The sequence below is a fragment of the Esox lucius genome, chromosome 17, assembly GCF_011004845.1.
Source record: "Esox lucius isolate fEsoLuc1 chromosome 17, fEsoLuc1.pri, whole genome shotgun sequence".
Lineage (NCBI taxonomy): Eukaryota > Metazoa > Chordata > Actinopteri > Esociformes > Esocidae > Esox > Esox lucius.
This window is the reverse complement of record NC_047585.1, coordinates 8,551,681-8,571,506: the sequence shown is the minus strand read 5'-3', so window position 1 is coordinate 8,571,506 and position 19,826 is coordinate 8,551,681. Positions and strand designations below refer to the sequence as shown.

The following is a 19,826-nucleotide window of genomic DNA, read 5'->3' as shown; positions in this document are numbered from 1 at the left end:
ACTCACTTGACTATTTCACCTCCCTGAAAACAACCTCAGATTCAAGAACACAGATTGCAAAGAAGCTAGGTAGGCAGAGTTACAATATTCCTAGATCTAACCTTTTCCCTTTTTCATTTGACACTTAATCAACAGTTGTCTGTAACTTCCTACTGTAACTTTACTGATGGGCTTAATGGGTGAATGATTATAAAATGGACAGTCACCAATTTCTTGATTTTCTTACACTATCAAATAAACAAAAAGTATTTTACAATGAATCACAATTGTATTAGGCAATATTGTATTGGCACACAACAATATTTATTAATATGGAATACATTGAGTCAAAGACAAATTTCATGTGACCAGCAGTTTAAAATACTGTCCTCGAAATAAGCAGAACTTATGGTTTCTTTGAACATTTATTAGACCACCACATTGTGCCTCCACACTCATCCTAAATCCAGATATTATGGCCATGGTAGCAATGACACTTCCAATGTTTTGGGACTCCACTTCCGCTGTTCAGTGTGGGGATTGGTCCAGCAGTCAAAGGCCTGGCAATGGGACTCACTTCTGGGCTAGAAGGACAATACAGAGCAGATAATCACCTACATAAGAGTAAGGCAGAATATAACTTCTCCATTCAGATATTGACATTTGGATCACCTAACAAGTAAAACAGACTGGTAAACTGGAATTTCACCATGGGCACGGCCGTCGTTGCCCTTCGCTCTGGCCATGATGCGCCGAAAATCATTGTATTCCCGACGGCCACCATATCCTTTGTGCCCCTGCCATTGTGAAAACCACGCGGTCAGCAGTTTGTTCGAAAGTTTGTTTGTAGTTCGCCATTGAGAACAACCACAAGAACAGACTACATGCAGGTAAACAAGCTAGATAGTTGTCGATAGATGGCGGACTCATTTAGGGTTTACCTGAATAAAACCTCTCTGTTTTGGAAGGTGCGTTCATGAGCAACTGGGAGGTGAGAAAGTTCCGACCTCCGAGTGGGAGAATACACGTAAACGCTTTTTGAAACGCTAGTAGAAGTAACGTTACGTTTTACATCAGTCCACATGGCAGCGTATATGGTGAAAGATCAGAAAACAAGAATTACTTGCTCCGCGCACAAAAAAGTCAGTATATATATTTTAGGTATTTTAGGTCTCATTAGCGCAGGTGTTAATTATTAAGGCACTTACTCATTATAGTACTTTCACCCTGCCTACTTTGAACTGCTGTGTATCATTTACACATTAACTCAAAATCCAAAACAGTGATTACTGTAGCAAAAGTAACAGGTGAAATTGGTGTTTAAAGTATTGGGATGGAGCCTGTGTCTTGACCACTGACCTGCTTCTTCCGTGGGAAGCAGCATGACCCGACAAGACGTTTATGGTTTGTTCTGATGGCAGGGTGGTGTTTATGGTGGTTTCTAACTTTGCAGAGGTTGTGGGTTAAGGACAGTCCATGGGAACTGACTTGACAGCTACACTCGTCTAAACTCTAACACTGACCACATGGAGCTGCACTTAAAAAAGAAAAACTTGCCAATGGAAGACAATTTTACTATATTTGAGAATATATTTGTTTGAAATAAGTGAAATAATCTGCCAATGGAACAAGAAAAATTACACAATATTCAAGGCATAGTTAAAAAAAAAAAAGTGGTATAATCTAGCTTGTTAAGAAAAATATACCACGATTTAAGGATGGCAGGGTTTTTAACTTTAAATTAAATAAGATACACGATAAGCCATTTCTTTTTCTTTTTTTTTTTGCAGAGTGGGAGGTAGACATTATAATGGTTGTAGGGATGCCAGTGCTGGGTTAGCAGTATGAGTGCCACACATGGGTTTATATGGGTGGGTAGGTCAGTAGGCAGCCTGTCATCTGCCATGTTATGAGTGATCCCCTCTCTTTTACTGGGGTCATGTTGGTTCAGGTTCAGCTCTCCTCTCTGCCAGACTACCTTCAAATACATCTCTTCAGTGTTATCACTTCACACATTCCAAACTGAACAGTGTGCCTAATAACCTAATTAGCTTAGCTTTGTCTCAGTTCATTCTATAAAACGTTAACGTGTTAAAGACTTAGTTCCAATGGTAAAGTTAGCTACATAATCTATTAGATAGCTACAGTGGATATAAATATCTACACCCCCCTGGTTCTTGTGATGTAAAAGAATGAGACAAAGATAAATCATGTCAGAATCTTTTCCACCTTCAATGTGACCTATAACATGAACAATTCAATTGAAAAACAAACAAATCTTTGAGGGGGAAAAATATAACTCACAATAACCTGGTTGCATAACTGTGCACATCCTTAAACTAATACTTTGTTGAAGCACCTTTTGGTTTTATTACAGCACTCAGTCTTGGGTAGGAGTCTATTAGCATGGCACATTTTGACGTGGCAATATTTGCCCACTCTTCTTTGCAAAAAAAATCTGTCAGATTGAGAGGACATCTCCTGTGCACAGCCCTCTTCAGATCACCCCACAGATGTTCAATTGGATTCAGGTCTGGGCTCTGGCTGGGCCATTCCAAAACGTTAATCTTCTTCTGGTGCTTTTGTGGATTTGGATGTGTGCTTTGGGTCGTTGTCATACTGAAAGGTGAACTTCCTCTTCATCTTTCTAACGGACGCCTGAAGATTTTGTGCTAAAACTGGCTGGTATTTGGAACTGTTCATAAATCCCTCCACCCTGACTAAGGTCCTGGTTCCAGCTGAAGAAAAACAGCCCCAAAGCATGATCCTGCCACCACCATGCTGCACTGTGGGTATGGTGTTGTTTGGGTGATGTGAAGTGTTGTTTTTGTGCCAAACATACCTTTTGGAATTATGGCCAAAAAGTTCAACCTTGTTTTCATCAGACCATAACACATTTTCCCACTTGCTTTTGAGAGACTTGATGTTTGTTTTTTCAAACTTCAGCCAGGTTGGATGTTTTTCTTTGTAAGAAAAGGCTTCCGTCTTGCCACCCTACCCCATAGCCCACTCATATGAAGAATACGGGAGATTGTTGTCACATGTAGCACACAGCCAATACTTACCAGAAATTCCTGCCACTCCTTTAATGTTGATGTAGGCCTTTTGGAAGCCTCCCTGACCAGTTTTCTTCTCGTCTTGTCATCAATTTGAGGGAAATGCAGTTCTTGGTAATGTATCTGTTGTGCCATATTTTCTCCACTTGATGATGACTGTGTTCGCTGTGTTCCATGGTATATCTAATGCTTTGGAAATTATTTTGTACCCTTCTCCTGACTGATATCTTTCAACAATGAGAGCCCTCTGATGCTTTGGAAGCTCTCTGGGGACCATGGCTTTTGCTCTGAGATGCAACTAAGAAAATGCCTGGAAAATCCTACAAGAACAGCTGAACTTCATTTGTGATTAATCAGAGTCATTTTAAATTATGGCAGGTGTGTAATGACTTCTATTTAACATGAGTTTTAATGTGATTGGCTAATTTTGAACACAGCCACATCCCCAGTTATAAGAGTGTGCACACTTATGCAACCAGGTTATTGTAAGGTTTAAAAAAATACAAAAATTCTCCCCTCGAAGATTTCGGTTTGTTTTTCAATTGAATTGTTCACATTATAGGTCACATTAAAAATGGAAAACGTTCCGACATGATATATCTTTCTCATTCTTTTACATCACAAAAACCTGGAATTTTAACAGGGGTGTGTAGACTTTATATCCACTGTACGTGTGCCCAGCAAATTAATGTTGTCTGGCTGCATTAACATTATCAAGTTCCTTACCTAACTAATTCCAGCCATATATATATATATATATATATATATAAAAAATTATTTAGCCACACATGTAATTTAAGGGAAACTCACCTGTACAGCTAACTAGCCAACCAGCTTGTGTGGTCCACTAGTCGAGAGCAATTAGAAGATACAAGAAGTTAGCCAGGTATAGGTACTTAACGTCCATGTCAGCTAGCGAGCTTGATACACTTGATTAAACCAACATAAACGGACCCTGTTGGGCAGCGGACCCTTTCCCTGCCTACATTGAAAAGTGCTGGTTTTCAATATCCTAAGTGAGTAACCGAGAGCGAGTGGTGTGATTTCTGTAAATTTCTCACCGCATGAATTAACAGAACGGAAAACGAGCGCTGTATTTGTTCTCCGTCTCCCTGTTTACTGTGGGATAACCAGTGAACGAATCGTACACGGACCCAGATCGAATCCAACAACAATACGTTTTTGCTCATGTTTCAGCAGCCTTTAAATGTACCAGGCCAGAATGGATTGCTTTCACCACTGCTCCAAATTTATTAAATGTAACAAGGGAACTATATTTAGTCAATGCGCTTTCGTAAGCAGCTAAAATCTTTTTTTTTAATTTTTTTTATCTTTAATTTAAAGTACCCGGCAAACGACATGGACAAATAACGTCATTGCTAACGTAACGTTGACCAATTCAACAAAAAGTTTTCTAATTCGCTACCTAACAAAAGTGTGTAGTCGATAAGCCAATCAATGACGTTCTTATTGGTCGTTGACAGCAACCAACAAACACAATAAACATTTCAGGAAGTGTTAGCATACTGACCATTCTGCTTTGGGTAAACTGGACCGTTATTACCCAGCTAGCAATTTGCTACCCAATATTTGTTTATCTCGTTCGGCCAGTTCAATGGTCACTGTCAGCAAAAATGAATCTAGGGTGAGTTATTATTTTTGTATCAGTATTATTTTATTTAAAGCTAATGAATTAGCTAACTTGCTTAGACGTCAGGTAGCTAGGAAAACCAGCCTGCAAAGTTTGGACAAATGATGCATAATATATAATTTCTGTTATTTTAAAGCCTTGAATGGCGTACCTCCTCAGACAAGCTAGCAGTTTGATAACGTGGGAACTACCTAGCTAAAACCTATGATTCTTCTGGTTGACAGGGATGGTATTATGTTCCAACTTGAAAATGGAAAACCCCGGCTAATTCTAACCAATCATGGTAGGCACCAAATTCGTTTAGTTTAACTTGATAACTACTTGCTTGAAAAAAATACAAGCTGATTTGAACTTGTCCTCATTTATATCTTGCCATTTTAGGTGTGGAGATGAAGAATCCAAATAAGGTAACATGGACTGACCTGTTTTATTAAAATCAACTGTTATTTTTTCACCTGTGTTTGTGACAAATTCTTCTTTCCATTTATGTCTTAACAATAGATACTCACTCAAATCAGACCACTAAATGCTCTCAACCCAAAGCAGTTTTCTCATGAAGTATCCGAGAAGTCACAGATAGTGCAGAGGAAGCGTGCAGAGAGCAGGAAAGCAGTCTTGGTCTCCAAAAATGTGCCAGTGAAGAATGACACTCCAATAGTTTCTTCAAATGTTATAAAAGCAAACATCAAGTGCAGTACAGACCACAGTACCAAAGCTGTTTCCTCAGCAAAAGGACACCGGCAGACAGCCACTGATCGACCGCCAAAGACTTTGGTGAAGACCGTGAAGGAGAGCTTGGTGTGTATGACCAATGAGCAGCTCCAACAGATCCTCAGCACCATCAACAAAGCCTCAACCCCAAGTTCCCAGGATCCTGACATAAACAGCCAGCCTCAAACAGGTGAGAGGGACACGCTTGCAAGAGCCCCAATTCAATTGAAGCATAAACCAATATTAATAAATACTGATAAAATTGTATATGCACTGCTACCTGCTGTGAGTTAGCATGTACTGTAGCTTTATGTCTTGATGTCTTTAAGGGAACCCAGCACACTCTAAAGATGATCAACAGTTAAATGAAACTGGGGGAGAGACAAGTGCAAGTCCTAATGAAAACTCCCAAGAAAAACCAGGGGGTGAAGGGTAAGATTGGGATTTAAGAGCATAACCTTACAGTGACCATGACACTACCAACACTGCCCCCATTGTAAAAACACCATGATCTTTAACTTCTCCTTACCCCCGGTGCAGGGAGAAGATGGATGGGCAACCCGTTGGTCTGTTCAGCTCTCTGGGCGAGAGGGAGATATGCAAAGATGCACTGGAGGCCAAAAGGACACAATGGAGAAGAGAACTAGGTGCCAGCACAACACACCAGCATGCCACACAACACTTTCAGTGAAGCCTTTTCATATTCAATATCAGTTAAAAGGGAATGGATTGAAGACACCAAGCCTAACTGAACTGATGGATTGATTTGGATGAATAGTGTTTTGGCAGTAGGTGTAATACTGCTTCTATAAAGTGATGCTATTTCATTGGCTTCCATTCTGCCTGGCTCAGATGAGCAGATGGCTCTGAAGAAACAGCAAAAAGAACTGAGCAGGCAAGACGTGACAGCAGACAGAGGCATGCAGCGGAGGACAACAGTCTCATCTAAACCTGTTGCTGGAAACAGTCACATGGTAGGCTACCTATTTACACCTCACCAGTGTCATTGTTGTCAGGTCATTGATCAGTCATCGCGACTGCCAATCGGGTTATAGGTTGAATAGTTCTAAATGTCTTGACAAGCTTCTGTGGTCTGAACGGTTGCAGGAGAGGAGTCTAAGGAGGATAGGATCTGGTTTAGAGGACGGCGACAGCAGCCAGAGGGAACTGCCTGCTGCTATCAGATCTGCCTTTATAGTTGGGGTAGAGTAACTTATAACACTCACAATCTCACTCTTAATATAAATGAAAGGTTACAACCGCAGAGTGCTTTTGTAATGCTGCTGTTTTTGTTGTTGTGATGTCCAGGAGGGCACCCCAGTGGAACATGCCTTCAGCGCTCACAAGAAGGAGCAGCAGAGGAGATGGCTGCAGGACCTGGACCAGCAGAGAGAGGAGGACAAGTGGCGACGCCAGCAAGAGAAACAGCATCTCAGCCAGGTGATTGATTAGTTATTTTGTTGTTTGAATCACTGCCTGGGTAGCTGCTAGGATAGAATTGTAGGTTCCTATGGACCGGTCATGAAATCATTGGGTAACGGCATGATTGTAATAACACCTCAAACTCACCCCCCCGTCTCTCCCTGTAGGCTGAGGACCATGAGCGGTGGGCTATGCACTTTGACTCCCCCCAGATGAGAGTCCCTCTCCAGGCACCTGTGGGCCAGTCAGAGCCGTCTAGTCTCCATAATCACCATAGGACCCGCTCTGGAGCCTTGTCTGTGGCCTGGGATGATGCCAGCAATTATGGAGAGGACAGCCTAGGAAGAGCCAGTGTTGAGACAGCCAGGACCATCCAACAGAAGGCCAGGTACAAGTCCCTCTGTGGTATGAAATCAAACCGGAGTTAGGGGGATCCAAAACCCTAAACCGGAGTTAGGGGGATCCAAAACCCTAAACCGGAGTTAGGGGGATCCAAAACCCTAAACCGGAGTTAGGGGGACTTGTTAATCGCAAGTCATTCAAGAGCATCAACATTCAGGTAAAGGAAAATTAAGGATGGTCATTGTTTGATCATACTGCTGGCTACATTGCCTAGATGGACACCCAGGGTTTTCAGAAAAAGCTGTAGGTTGGACAGTTAAAGGTAATTCCTTTTTAGCACATATGGTAATATTCACACAGCACAGGTGTCACAGTTGGACTATCTATTCTCTCCACCATGGAGTCCTTTTCATATGATGTTTCACTTTTTCACTAGTTATACACATTATTTATTTTTTCCCAAGACCACTTAACACTGCCAGGGTTGCAACGGAAAGAATACGGCAAGAATGGTCTTAATTACATTACATGTCTTACATACTTGTAACATTCATCTAAGCAACATGTTTATTTAATGGAGTGCAGAATTTTTATTATTGTCAGATCAGGTTGTGCCTTAATGATGGGGCAGTGAAATTGATTTGCCTTGTAACTTACCCATTTACACTTTTTTGCTTTTTAGCTTTCCTTCCTGCTTTTGGCAGCAGCAACTGTATTGCTCATCTATCTATCTATCTATCTCTCACTCATCGCTCGATTGGGAAACCTGGGTTGATTTAACAAATTGATAACCACCGTCGTGGCACTGCTTATGCTGGATTGCGGTTGTTAGGCTTAATGAAGCCAGCTAACAAAACTAAATCCTGGGCCTGTTGAACTTGCTTTGTAGAACAGGCCTCCGGTCACACGATCTGATACTGAGAAACATAACTGGAGCCCTTCTTAGATAACAACTAGGGCTGGGATTCCATAATCATGTTTAAAGCCAGCGGTTTTTCCGTTCAGCCATATCCGTACCATGACGGCCCTCCTGGACCCGGCCCAGATCGAGGAGAGAGAGAGGAAGAGGCTGAAACAGCTCGAGCATCAGGTAGGAGGTTGAGTGATTTTGACCTAATGACCCTCTGATTATGCTATGTAATGCCATGTAACGGGGGTGTAACGGTACACAGGGTACCAATGCTTATCAACAAAGACGTTACAAGTACGTTTTGATATTGTTTTCTTGACCAGCTTCACAAATACCCCTATTGCGACAATTTCAGCAAACAGCTTTTGCCTACTTGTTGGAAGAGTTCCGCCAGGGCATATGTGGGTTGTGTTCACTTTGCCAAACAAAAAGTTGATGTGGCAAAAATAATTATTCAGAACAAGCAAACGGAACGGAACGGGGTTGGACTTATATGTGTAGCCTATATATTGTTCTCTGATATTGTGTTCACAGTGCTGACTGACATTGGTACGAATGTGTATTGTCACACCCCGATAAGTCAGGAGGTTTTCTTGACCAGGAAAAACTCCAGTCCAGTCTGGGCTTCATACTTCCCGGTCAAGCTACAAACTCCTGTGCCTTGAAACCTGTGCTGACAGGAGTGTGGTTGTTTTGAAAATTGCTATTAAATGGTTCTCCCCACTCCTGTTCAAGCGTGCCATTGAGGCCCAGGTGGAGGAAAGGAGGAAAAAGAAGCAGGCAGCGGAGGCAACACGTAAGGCTGAGGAGCAGGAGGAGGAGAGGAGGGTGGCATGTGAAAGAGAGATGCTGCAGAGGCAGTACCTGCTGGACACACAGAGAAAGATGCACAAGGAGGTCAGAATAATGCCTGTTGCAAATCTTAACTAAGACTTTCTACAGCTCAATTTGGAGGATTTTGAGTGACACAATTTTTAAGACACTTGAGGAAGGGTGGACATGTTCAGGACCACTGGTTCGAATGCTGTTGGTGCAGTCTAGATCCAAAAACCCTTGCCTATGCAGTGTGTGCAATTTGCGTTTGAACTGCACCCAAATATACACTGCTCAAAAAATTTACATCACAGTATAACACCAAGTCAGATAAACTTCAGGGATATCAATCTGTCCAGTTAGGAAGCATAAGTGATTGTGTCACCTGTTTTGGTGCAAATGAAAGTGACAACAGGTGCACTGGAGAGGCATCAGCAAGACAACCCCCAAAAAGGGAATGTTTTTGCAGGTGGTGCCCACAGACAATTGCTCTCTCCTTATCTTTCCTGACTGATTCTTCTCTAGTTTTGCGGTAGCATGAGGTGGTATCTACAGCCCATTCAGGTTGCACAGGTAGTCCAGCTCCTCCAGGATGGCACACCCATATGTGCCGTCGCAAGAAGGTTTGCTGTGTCTCCCATTACAGTCTCAAGAGCTTGGAGGACATACCAGGAGACGGGCCATTACACGAGAAGAGCTGGACAGGGCTGTAGAAGGGCATCAACCCAGCAGCTGGACTAGTATCTGCTCCTTTGTGCAAGGAGGAGCACTGGCAGAGCCCTACAAAATGACCTCCAGCAGGCTACTGGTGTGCATGTTTCAGACCAAACTGTGAGAAACAGACTCCACGAGGGTGGCATGAGAACCCGATGTCATCTAATGGCTCCTGTGGTCACAGCCCTGCACCGTGCAGATCGATTGGCTTTCACCAGAGAACACCAGAATTGGCAGGGCTGCCATTGGCACCCCTTTCTCTTCAGATGAGAGGAGGTTCATACTAAGCATTTGAAAGAGTCTGGAGATGCCGGGGTGAACATTATGCTGCCTGCAACATCATCCAGCATGGGTCAGTGATGGTCTGGGGAAGTCCATGCTAGCCCACGGTACCCTGACAGCTGTTAGGTACCAGGATAAAATCCTTTGACCCATCACTGGTGTAGTAGGCTCTGGGTTCTTCCTGAAGCAGGGCAATGGCCAGCCTCAAGTGGCCAGAGTGTGTAGGCAGTTCCTGGATGAGGAAGGCATTGATGCCACTGACTGGCCCTCATGTTGCCCAGACCTGAATCCCATTGAGAATCTCTGGGATGTTATGTATCGGTGCATCAGATGCCAACAAGTAGAGCTACAGACTGTCCAGGAGCTCACTGCGGCCCTGATCCAGGTCTAGGAGGAGATCCCCCAGGACACCATCCACAGTCTCATCAAGAACATACCCAGACATTGTTGGGAGTGCATAGAGGCACTTGGGGGCCATGCACACTACAGTCACATTAGTTGAAATTCATGTTCAAGTTGGAACAGCCTGTGATTTCAACTGTTTACTTATATTTTCGGTGTGAGTTTGAATCCAGCTAGGTGATCTTTGGGTCCATGGCTTGTTGTTCCATCATTTTGTTCTCAACAAATTACAGTGTACAGTAAAGATTTTGAGCTTTAATGTATTTCGTTCATTGAGACCTGAAGTGTTCCCTTAATGTTTTTGAGCAGTGCATTATAGTAAGTTATACACTGCCCTACACGGATGAGCAGTTGTGTGCATATATAGTATTAATATCATGTGCGTGCAATTCAGTGTTCGCTATGAGGATCTTTGATTTCTTCCAACCACATCAGTGCCCCGATAAAGCCATGGCTTCCTTGTTTTGGTAGCCCAGTGCATGAACCCAGCTTACATGTTGCGCGACATCCATTTCAGGAGCAGCAAAGCCGTAAGCAGGAGGAGCTACACCTCAGTGTCCAGCGAGCCAAAGAGGAGGCCCTGAAAGACAAGCACCAGCAGAGGATCAAAGAGCTGGCTAGGAAAGGCCATGATGTCTCCAAGCTGCAACGCTGTCTAGGAGGGGAACCTGGTACCTCACAGGGTGATTAAAGATGTTTCATTTTTTATGTCTTACTATAACAATTGGAGAAAACTTTGTATATATATTATTTTAGCAGAAAAAGTCTGAGCTGTAAGCGAACCTATGCTGCAGCAGTACATATGCACTGGTGGTAAAGGTTTACAAAGCTTAACTACCCTGGGACACAACCAAGCTAATTGGGGTAACAACAGTTACCTACTTTGTAACCTACTTAATGGGTATGTAATCTAAATGACATATATAATCAGTCAGTATCCATCCCTGCCTTCACAGCACAACCGCTGCTAAACTATATCACCTGTTCCCTGACTGCTACCTTTCCACCTTTGCAAAAAAACTACTTTTGGGCTAGTTTCCCAGAGTGGACAAATTAGTCCTAGACTGAAACTATCCATAGAGATTCTCCATTCAAGGTGCTGTTCAAATGAAATGTAGATATGTTTATACCAGTTATAATGCTGCAGAGATGGAAAAAAACAAATATAATGGAAGCCCTCATTTAAGTCAACACTTTGTCTGTTCTTTGCATTACATTTTTATGCATTTTACCTTGACCTCAAGATTGATCACTTTTAGAACAACTGGCCACTGGGGTCCTCATTTTCATACCTGATATCAAAGCAGTTTTTGACTGTGATTGTTATTTCTCCAGTCTTGAACACCAGAGACACTGCCACCACAGGACCACACCACTACCAGACAGGGAGGGAGATGGAGACCTTGAGAGAAGAGACCCACAGCACCACCTTCCCAAGTAAGGACACCGCAGTCCAGACAGGTAACATATTTACACTTTCATGTTTAAGATTGAGTGTGGATAACTGAATCAGGACTTTATGCTTTGGCTGTGTATTTAGAGAAAATAAACATATTCCATGGATTTAGGCTTAAATCTGTGTTTTTTTTGGTATTTTATATATAATGACACAGTAGGAAGGAGAGGCTAGTGAAAATTGGTTAATAAAGCGGGAGACGGAGGATGGGCACAGACAGACGTAGCCATTGCCAGCAGTCGTGTTGTTGGAAGCTTGTACCAAAATCAGTTTTTGGTGACTTAAAAAATGTAAAAAAAACAAACATGCATTGTTGGTCTGGTTATGGACCACCTATAGTACCTCTGTCTATCGCTGCCAGTTTAAAAGACAATGTTTTAGGCTAGCTATGTAACTGGGCTGATTATTAGAGCACGGTGTTATCCAACTGTTTGACAAAAAACCCACTGTTCAATCGTAAGTGATCATTCTTCAAGTTTTCAAATCGATTCTTGATTATTCAGCATATAAACTATTTGTACTCCAATCTCCTACAGTTCAGAACAGCAGATATTAGCCAACTATAAACTGCCTGTGTATTTTACTGAGTGGCGAGCAATAGTGAACGTGATTGATTGCTTTTGTGATTTTGTTTTTCTCCAAAACACAAATAATAGCTTTAAACTGTACACTGTGTGCACAATTATTAGGCAAATCGTATTCATCAAATTTATTTTATTGTTGAAAAAACACAATGCTCTCAGTCAATCCAAAATATCATTGAACCTTAAACCTGAATGTTTAACAAATTATATTTTTTTGGGATCTTTCTCAGAGAAATTCATTCAGCAGGGAGAACAGGTATTTGATACACTGCCGATTTTGCAGGTTTTCCTACTTACAAAGCATGTAGAGGTCTGTAATTTTTATCATAGGTACACTTCAACTGTGAGAGACGGAATCTAAAACAAAAATCCAGAAAATCACATTGTATGATTTTTAAGTAATGAATCTGCATTTTATTGCATGACATAAGTATTTGATCACCTACCAACTAGTAAGAATTCCGGGTCTCACAGACCTGTTAGTTTTTCTTTAAGAAGCCCTCCTGTTCTCCACTCATTACCTGTATTAACTGCACCTGTTTGAACTTGTTACCTGTATAAAAGACACCTGTCCACACACACTCAATCAAACAGACTCCAACCTCTCCACAATGGCCAAGACCAGAGAGCTGTGTAAGGACATCAGGGATAAAATTGTAGACCTGCACAAGGCTGGGATGGGCTACAGGACAATAGGCAAGCAGCTTGGTGAGAAGGCAACAACTGTTGGCGCAATTATTAGAAAATGGAAGAAGTTCAAGATGACGGTCAATCTCCCTCGGGCTGGGGCTCCATGCAAGGTCTGCACCGTATTGAGGGGAGGATGGATGGGGCCATGTATCGTGAGATCTTGGCCAATAACCTCTTACCCTCAGTAAGAGCATTGAAGATGGGTGGTGGCTGGGTCTTCCACCATGACAACGACCCGAAACACACAGCCAGGGCAACTAAGGAGTGGGTCCGTAAGAAGTGGCCTAGCCAGTCTCCAGACCTGAACCCAATAGAAAATCTTTGGAGGGAGCTGAACGTCTGTATTGCCCAGCAACAGTGTTGAAACCTGAAGAATCTGGAGATGGTCTGTATGGAGGAGTGGGCCAAAATCCCTGCTGCAGTGTGTGTAAACCAGGTCAAGAACTACAGGAAACGTATGATCTCTGTAATTGCAAACAAAGGTTTCTGTACCAAATATTATGTTCTGCTTTTCTGATGTATCAAATACTTATGTCATGCAATAAAATGCAAATTAATTACTTTTTTTATATTCTGTCACTTACAGTTGAAGAGTACCTATGATAAAAATTACAGACCTCTTCATGCTTTGTAAGTAGGAAAAACTGCAAAAATCTGCAGTGTATCAAATACTTGTTCTCCCCACTGTAAGTGTGCAAAATTATTAGGCTACTAAATTAAAAAAAATAATTTCTCCAACTCACTTGTTTATTCTACATTTTTAGAGTAAGTGCAACAAATAAGTAATACATAATGAAAATTGAATAACATTTCTGGCCTTTCAAAAATATTCAGTGACCCTTCTTTTCAATGACTGCCATGTGCCTTCCATCCATGCAGTCTGTTAGTTTCTTGATCTGTTCATGTACAACTTTCGCTGAAGCAGCAACCACAGCCTCCCAAATGCTGTTCAAAGACCTGTTTTGTCTTCCCTGACTGTAAATCTCGTGTTTGAGAAGGGTCTACAAGTTCTCAATAGGGTTTAAGTCCGGTAAGGAAGAGGGCCAGGTCATTATTCGGGCATCTTTGAGGCCCTTGCTTGCTAACCAAGCAGTGGAGTACTTGGATGTATGTGATGAAGAATTGTCCTGCATAAAGTACATGGCCTTCTTGAATGCTGAGGACTTCTTCCTGTACCGCTGCTTGAAGAAAGTATCTTCCAGAAACTGGCAGTAGGTATGGGAGTTGAGTTGGAACTTTTTTTGACTTTTCAATCCGAAAAGGTCCAACTACCTCATCCTTAATGATAGCAGCCCACACCAGTACCCCTCCTCCACCTTGCTGGCGCCTGACAAAAGTGGTGCCCTGTGTCCTTTAGTGATCCAGCCACAGGCCCATCCATCTGGTCCATCAAGAGTCACTCTCATTTCATCTGTCCATAAAACCTTTGAAAAATCTGTCTTCAGGTATTTCTTTGCCCAATCAATACACTTCAACGTGTGAATCATATTCAGTGGTGGTCTTCTTTCAGCCTTCTTGACCTTGGCCATGTCTCTGAACACTTGACACCTTGTACTTCTGGACACTCCAGGTAGGTTGCAGGTGGCACTGGAGGATAATGGGTTCCTGTTAGCTTCATGTTTAATTATTCTCAAGTCTTTTGCAGTCTTCTCCATGCATTATTTGCAACAAAACCTTTGATTGTCCGGTGGTCAGGCCTCGATAGTTAAATCTCTTTTTGGCCCATTTTACCTGAGGACATGAAGCTGCATTATAATTATGTACACCTTGATATTAGGCTTTATTCACTGTTGCCACACCCTCCCTCATTAGACCAATACATTTTACCTGAAAATTATTCAATCCATTGAGCATTCAAGTTTATATGGTTTGGAGTTGGAAAATGTGCATAGAAATAATGATACAATCAGAATACTCACTTGCCTAATAATTGTGCATGCAGTGTATAACTCAGTGTACCATCATATCACCACATGCTTAAAGTGTTGTTTATAACTGAGCTCTACAGCTTCTGTCCAAAATAGTATTTGGTGACTGAGTCACTTCATACATGAATCACAGAAGGCACATCATTTTTCGAATATAGAAAAAGGCAGATTTTTTCATTTTTTAACACCTCAAGTCTACGTTTAGTTATTGCTGTCTACAGATATCCTCCAAGATAAAGGAAACCTCAACATCTGGCACTGGCCAAACTCTGAACAGGATTGAGATTTAGTTAAAAGGCTATGGTATATCAACGTGAGCAGTCTCCGTCACCGAACCCCCTGCCAAAAAGCTGCAACGATCAGCCCTATTTCAATGTTTCTGAGAGCACTATAAGCCAAGGTTTTCAAATTATTGGTAGTCATTATTTCTACTTTATGCTCAGTGTGATTTTATGTAAATTCCATAACTTTGTAGAAGCACCTATTTACCCATACCTTGTGCTATGCCTAATCCATGTTTTAAATAGGCCTTCTGAAGTACCTGTGTGTTTATTTTGCTTGTATAGAGGCAGATCCAGCAGTCAGTCCAGGCTTCACCTACACAGTGGAGGCTTCAAATATTCGAGACAAGGCGGTACAGACCCCAGACATCCCAGTAGAGTATAAACAACCTCCTAATGCCAAGAGGTTCAGACGGGAAGCTAGGCAGGAGGTACAGCTAGCCCAAAAGAACACTGGTCATGGGAAAGAGAACACTTGGCTAAAGGATTTGGGAGGTGGTCGAGGTGTGTACTGATTTGGGCCCTTCTATGAAACTGATCAAATTTGACGCACACGCTCCGGTTTAAATCTCTCACTAAACCACATGATATTTCTGATATCACTGGGAGGTTTTTGAATTAACTTGGATGACTGATGTGTCCAGAAAAAAATTGGGAATTCACCAAATTGCACTGATTGGTCCAGGGGGTCAGAGCATCAGTCATGTTTGCTTCTTTCAATATGACTTACTTTGACAAAGTAATTTCCCCCTTAATAATTAATAAAGTACAATCTCATCTCAGGTGACAGTGACATGTACGATGCCTTTGCACGGACCGGCCAAGGTCAAGGGAGACCTAGAGGTCACAAGGCAGAGTGGAACATCCAGAAACCCAGGAAACCCTACATCCCAGCATCGGAACGCTACCCTGCAGGGCTGCAGCACAACAGGCAGGAGAGCCGACTTCGCAGGCAGATGGAGCTCATGACCCTTGTGGAGAGGAACACGAGGACCCCTCACCCTCCTGAACCAGACCGTAGCCCTGGACTTGCTGACCCCTTGCCACAAAATGCCAACAACCCTGTACCCGCTACTGTACCTGCTACACAAGGCAGGATTAAAAATGCCATTACAGGAGTTACTCATGCCATTGCTGTTCACGTAGAAAGGTGAACGAAACTACAGTTGGTTTATTTGTTGCGTGTCTGTAGCCCTACTAAATCAGCAAGATGAGATTGCAGTCACAGAAATGGGGCATATTGTCCCAAATTTACATTCTCATATATTTTTTTTTGAGGGATATAGCATTTAAATGTTTGAAGGGGTGGGCCATAACTGAAATTGAGCATGAGTTACTCTAGCAGCTGTAGTAACAGTTTAATAATGTCATGCCCATCCAGAGAGTCCCCCAAATCCCCTCCAGTTCCTGCCCTCAAAAACCGACTTCAGAATCCAACGGGTGGCTCCCGCCCCCCTGCCCTGACCCAGGAGCTGTCCAAGGACGGAGACAGTCCCCCACCTACATTTGACTACGTACCCTACTTGAGGACAGATGAGGTGTACCACATGGACCCTCTTGCCCCCATCTCCAGACCCCCTACACAGACACATACAGGTCAGTTCCTCTGGTTTTAACCAGGCTGTGGCTTTTATCATGTTGCTGTCAAGCCAAGGGAACATTTCCAATAAACTGATGTGATGTGCATAATGCACTTTGCATGTATTCTGGGTATAATAGTAGAGAAATAGTAGACTTATGCTGCATCTCAGACAGACAGTGATGTGAAAAAGTTACCCCCCCTGGAAAGTGGTCTTTTTCATTACACTTTGGATGTATGTAATATGCAGTCATCACATCAACATTACTGACAGATAAAGGTTACCTATTTTAAACTATGATTCTGAAAAATTATACTTTGCTATCATCAAAACTCCACAGAAATGCATTTTCATAGTGAGAAAAAAAAATACATCCCTATATGTAATAGTTGATGTTGCACCGATTGGCAGGAAATAATTTTGATGTAGCTATTTCTTGTAACTGTCTATCAGTCGCTTATGTCTACTTGGAGGAATTTTTGTCCTCTTTACAGCACTGCTTAAACTTTCAAGTTCAAAGGCTTTTTTGCATGCATGGCTCGCTTCAAGTTCCCCAGTGGGTTTTTGCCTTTCTATTACCCTCTGTTTGTTGTTGACATTCTGGCTGTAACTTTGTGTGTTTTGGATCATTGTCCAGTTGCAAGATTCATGTTTGGTTCTGCTTTTTTATAGATGGCCTCATTCTCCTGTTACAATGTCTCCTATACGATATTAATGGTTGACTCAGTGATGGCAAGTGGGCCAGGCCCGGAGACCGCTCCAAACCATAATGCCACTGATTCCATAGTTTATGGTTGCTACCAGGTTCTTCTGTTAAAAGGCAGTGTTTTGTTTTCAACAAACATGGCACCTAGCAATGTGGCCAAACAACTCCACCTGTGACTCTGTCCAGAGCACAATGTTCTAGTAGGTTTGGTCGTTACCCAGGTGTTGTCTGGCAAATGTCAGTCATGCATTGGTATACATTTTTTCTTCAGTTCCTCACATATGCCAATCTCTTTCTGAAAATGGACTAATGCAGTTTGACTTATTGTGGGAAGAGGGGCCTGTAGATTGCTTGATGTCACACTAGTGTTCATAGACTTCTACAAGCTTCTTTTGGTCAGCGCTTGAGCTGAATGTAGTTAGATGACCTTTCTTACGTAGATTGGCAGTGGTCTTGGTATTTCTCAGATAGTGGAATGATGTACTTTAAATTGCTTGGCTATGGCTTCATAACCCTTCCGAGACATTGGGCATTAATAATCTTTCAACTGATATAGGTCTTTTGATCTTGACATGTTGCCCATTGCACATATGGTTAAGACCAAACTAGACCAAGTTTCTAATCTTTATGGGAGGCTTGACCCTCAAGTTACTATGTAAAGTTTTTCCTGTTTTGTTGCACCTGATTGTAATTCTAGCCATTTTATGTTATGGTATGGGTATACTAACCTTTTTCACATGGGGAAAAACTGTGTTTAAATTTTTGTGATATGTTAAATTGGGCTACCTTTTTCAATGAATGTGGTTGGAATTTAGCTTAAATATACAAATCCAAATGTTAAAAAGACAACTTTCTAATAGGCTTACTTACTTTTTCACAACTCCATTCTGAAATATCAGATGCTGTCCGGTGTGGACTAAGTAGTCCCATCTGCCAGAAGGACCCCCTGCTTCATCCAGAGCGGCTGAGGAACACAGAAAGACAGGAGGCCATACTGAAGAGCCTTTCAAAGCTACGACAGGTAATTGGCTGCTTAAGCAGTCTTAACATGTAGGCACTGAAAACTGCCTTTGCAGGGTGACTCAAATATGAATGTAAAATGCAAAAATGTTAGATTTACAGGAGAAGCACATTACTTCAGCTTGCCAGTGGCCATCAAAAGTGAGCATTTGTTCGCTAAGGTTAAGATCCAAGTGAGGACCACCCAGATTAGCTTTCCTGAAACAGTTTCTCACGGTTTAGATATTCATATTCAATTCTCTGGCAACTGTTCTGCTGGACATTCCAGCTGCATGCTCCCTCAATACTTCAGACATTAGAGGCATTGTGTTGTGACAAAACTAGGCATTATAATTGCCTTTTATCATCCCCAGCACTAGGTGCACCTTTATAATGATCATGGTGTTTAATCAGCTTCTCAATATAAAACTCTTGTCAGGTGGATGAATGTTGGCAAATGAGAAATGCTCACTAACACCAAAGTAAACAGATTTGTGCACTTGTAAAATTTCTGGGATCTTTTTCAGCTCATGAAGCACTTCACATTTTTCTTATACTTAAGCTTCCGTCTTTGCTGCCATTTATCCCCTAAGTGTGCAATCCTTCAACAATTGCAAGCACAGGACACAGGAAGTTGACTGACCTCCCCCTCTTGTTTCTGACACCAGTCCATTCCTTTTTAATCAGGGGATGAAATGAGTGAACACTTCAACAGTAGAGCTTTGGAAGAATGAAGCACTTATGTTTCACTTCTTTCACTGAGTTTTATTGTGGCTCAACTTTCTTTTTGGTCAGGGTTTGTTGCAGAAGCAGAGAGAGTTGGAGACCGGGCTAAATCCTTTGAGGATCACAGAGGACCCCTACTCACCGCAACTGCCATACATGTGACCAAAAGCACAGCCCCGTGTCCAAAGGCACGCAGTCCTAGTACACAACAGACATACAATGCATTTGACAGAGGTTTGTGATTAGCATTTCTGTGCAAACATCACAACCGTTGTCAATTCTGGGCTGGAATGCACTTTACTGATCTACTATTGTTTGTGTTTTTCAAAACCACATTGGCACTTTATAGATGACATGGAGTGTTGTATCTATGATATAGAATATAATGTCCTGGGTGGGATGGAATGACTGTAGTGTTTGTGGATCATTTGATGTCTAGTTGTACTTTTGCAGCCATAGAATGTAATTTTATTTTCTAACTTTTGAAGGAACTTGATGTTGTCTATTTACCTTTACTATAAATAATTATTTAACAAATGCTGATCTAATGTACTGTGTTGTTGTGAATAAAAGTATTTTTTCCAAATATGTGCA

General features: G+C 42.0%; 1 protein-coding gene and 1 long non-coding RNA gene across 8 annotated transcripts; one reads left to right on the top strand and one right to left on the bottom strand.

The window, feature by feature from the left end:
* Positions 1–294: 294 nt before the first annotated feature.
* LOC109616758 lies at positions 295–4,472 on the bottom strand. Its single transcript, XR_003777308.2, has 3 exons — positions 4,097–4,472; positions 3,846–3,882; positions 295–563 (listed from the first exon to the last, which is right to left on the bottom strand). It is a non-coding gene; the product is annotated as an uncharacterized LOC109616758 (long non-coding RNA).
* On the top strand, positions 3,975–19,809 carry ccdc66 (coiled-coil domain containing 66). Of its 7 annotated transcripts, none has more exons than XM_010882077.5 (19): positions 3,975–4,051; positions 4,911–4,969; positions 5,068–5,093; positions 5,188–5,587; positions 5,727–5,829; positions 5,938–6,044; positions 6,250–6,371; positions 6,505–6,600; positions 6,706–6,837; positions 6,987–7,207; positions 8,167–8,251; positions 8,807–8,968; positions 10,800–10,965; positions 11,618–11,743; positions 15,507–15,725; positions 16,005–16,371; positions 16,603–16,817; positions 18,407–18,528; positions 19,302–19,808. In XM_010882077.5, the coding sequence occupies exons 2-19, from the start codon at positions 4,921–4,923 to the stop codon at positions 19,392–19,394; spliced, it is 2,811 nt and encodes a 936-aa protein (XP_010880379.2). In that variant the 5' UTR covers positions 3,975–4,051; positions 4,911–4,920; the 3' UTR covers positions 19,395–19,808. The 7 variants fall into 7 exon arrangements, with proteins under 7 accessions (XP_010880379.2, XP_019910737.2, XP_010880380.2 ...); XM_020055178.3 differs by lacking the exon at positions 3,975–4,051 and adding an exon at positions 4,575–4,680 and having other exon boundaries at positions 5,736–5,829; positions 19,302–19,809; XM_010882078.5 differs by lacking the exon at positions 3,975–4,051 and adding an exon at positions 4,575–4,680 and having other exon boundaries at positions 11,618–11,719; positions 19,302–19,809.
* The last annotated feature ends 17 nt before the right edge of the window (positions 19,810–19,826 follow it).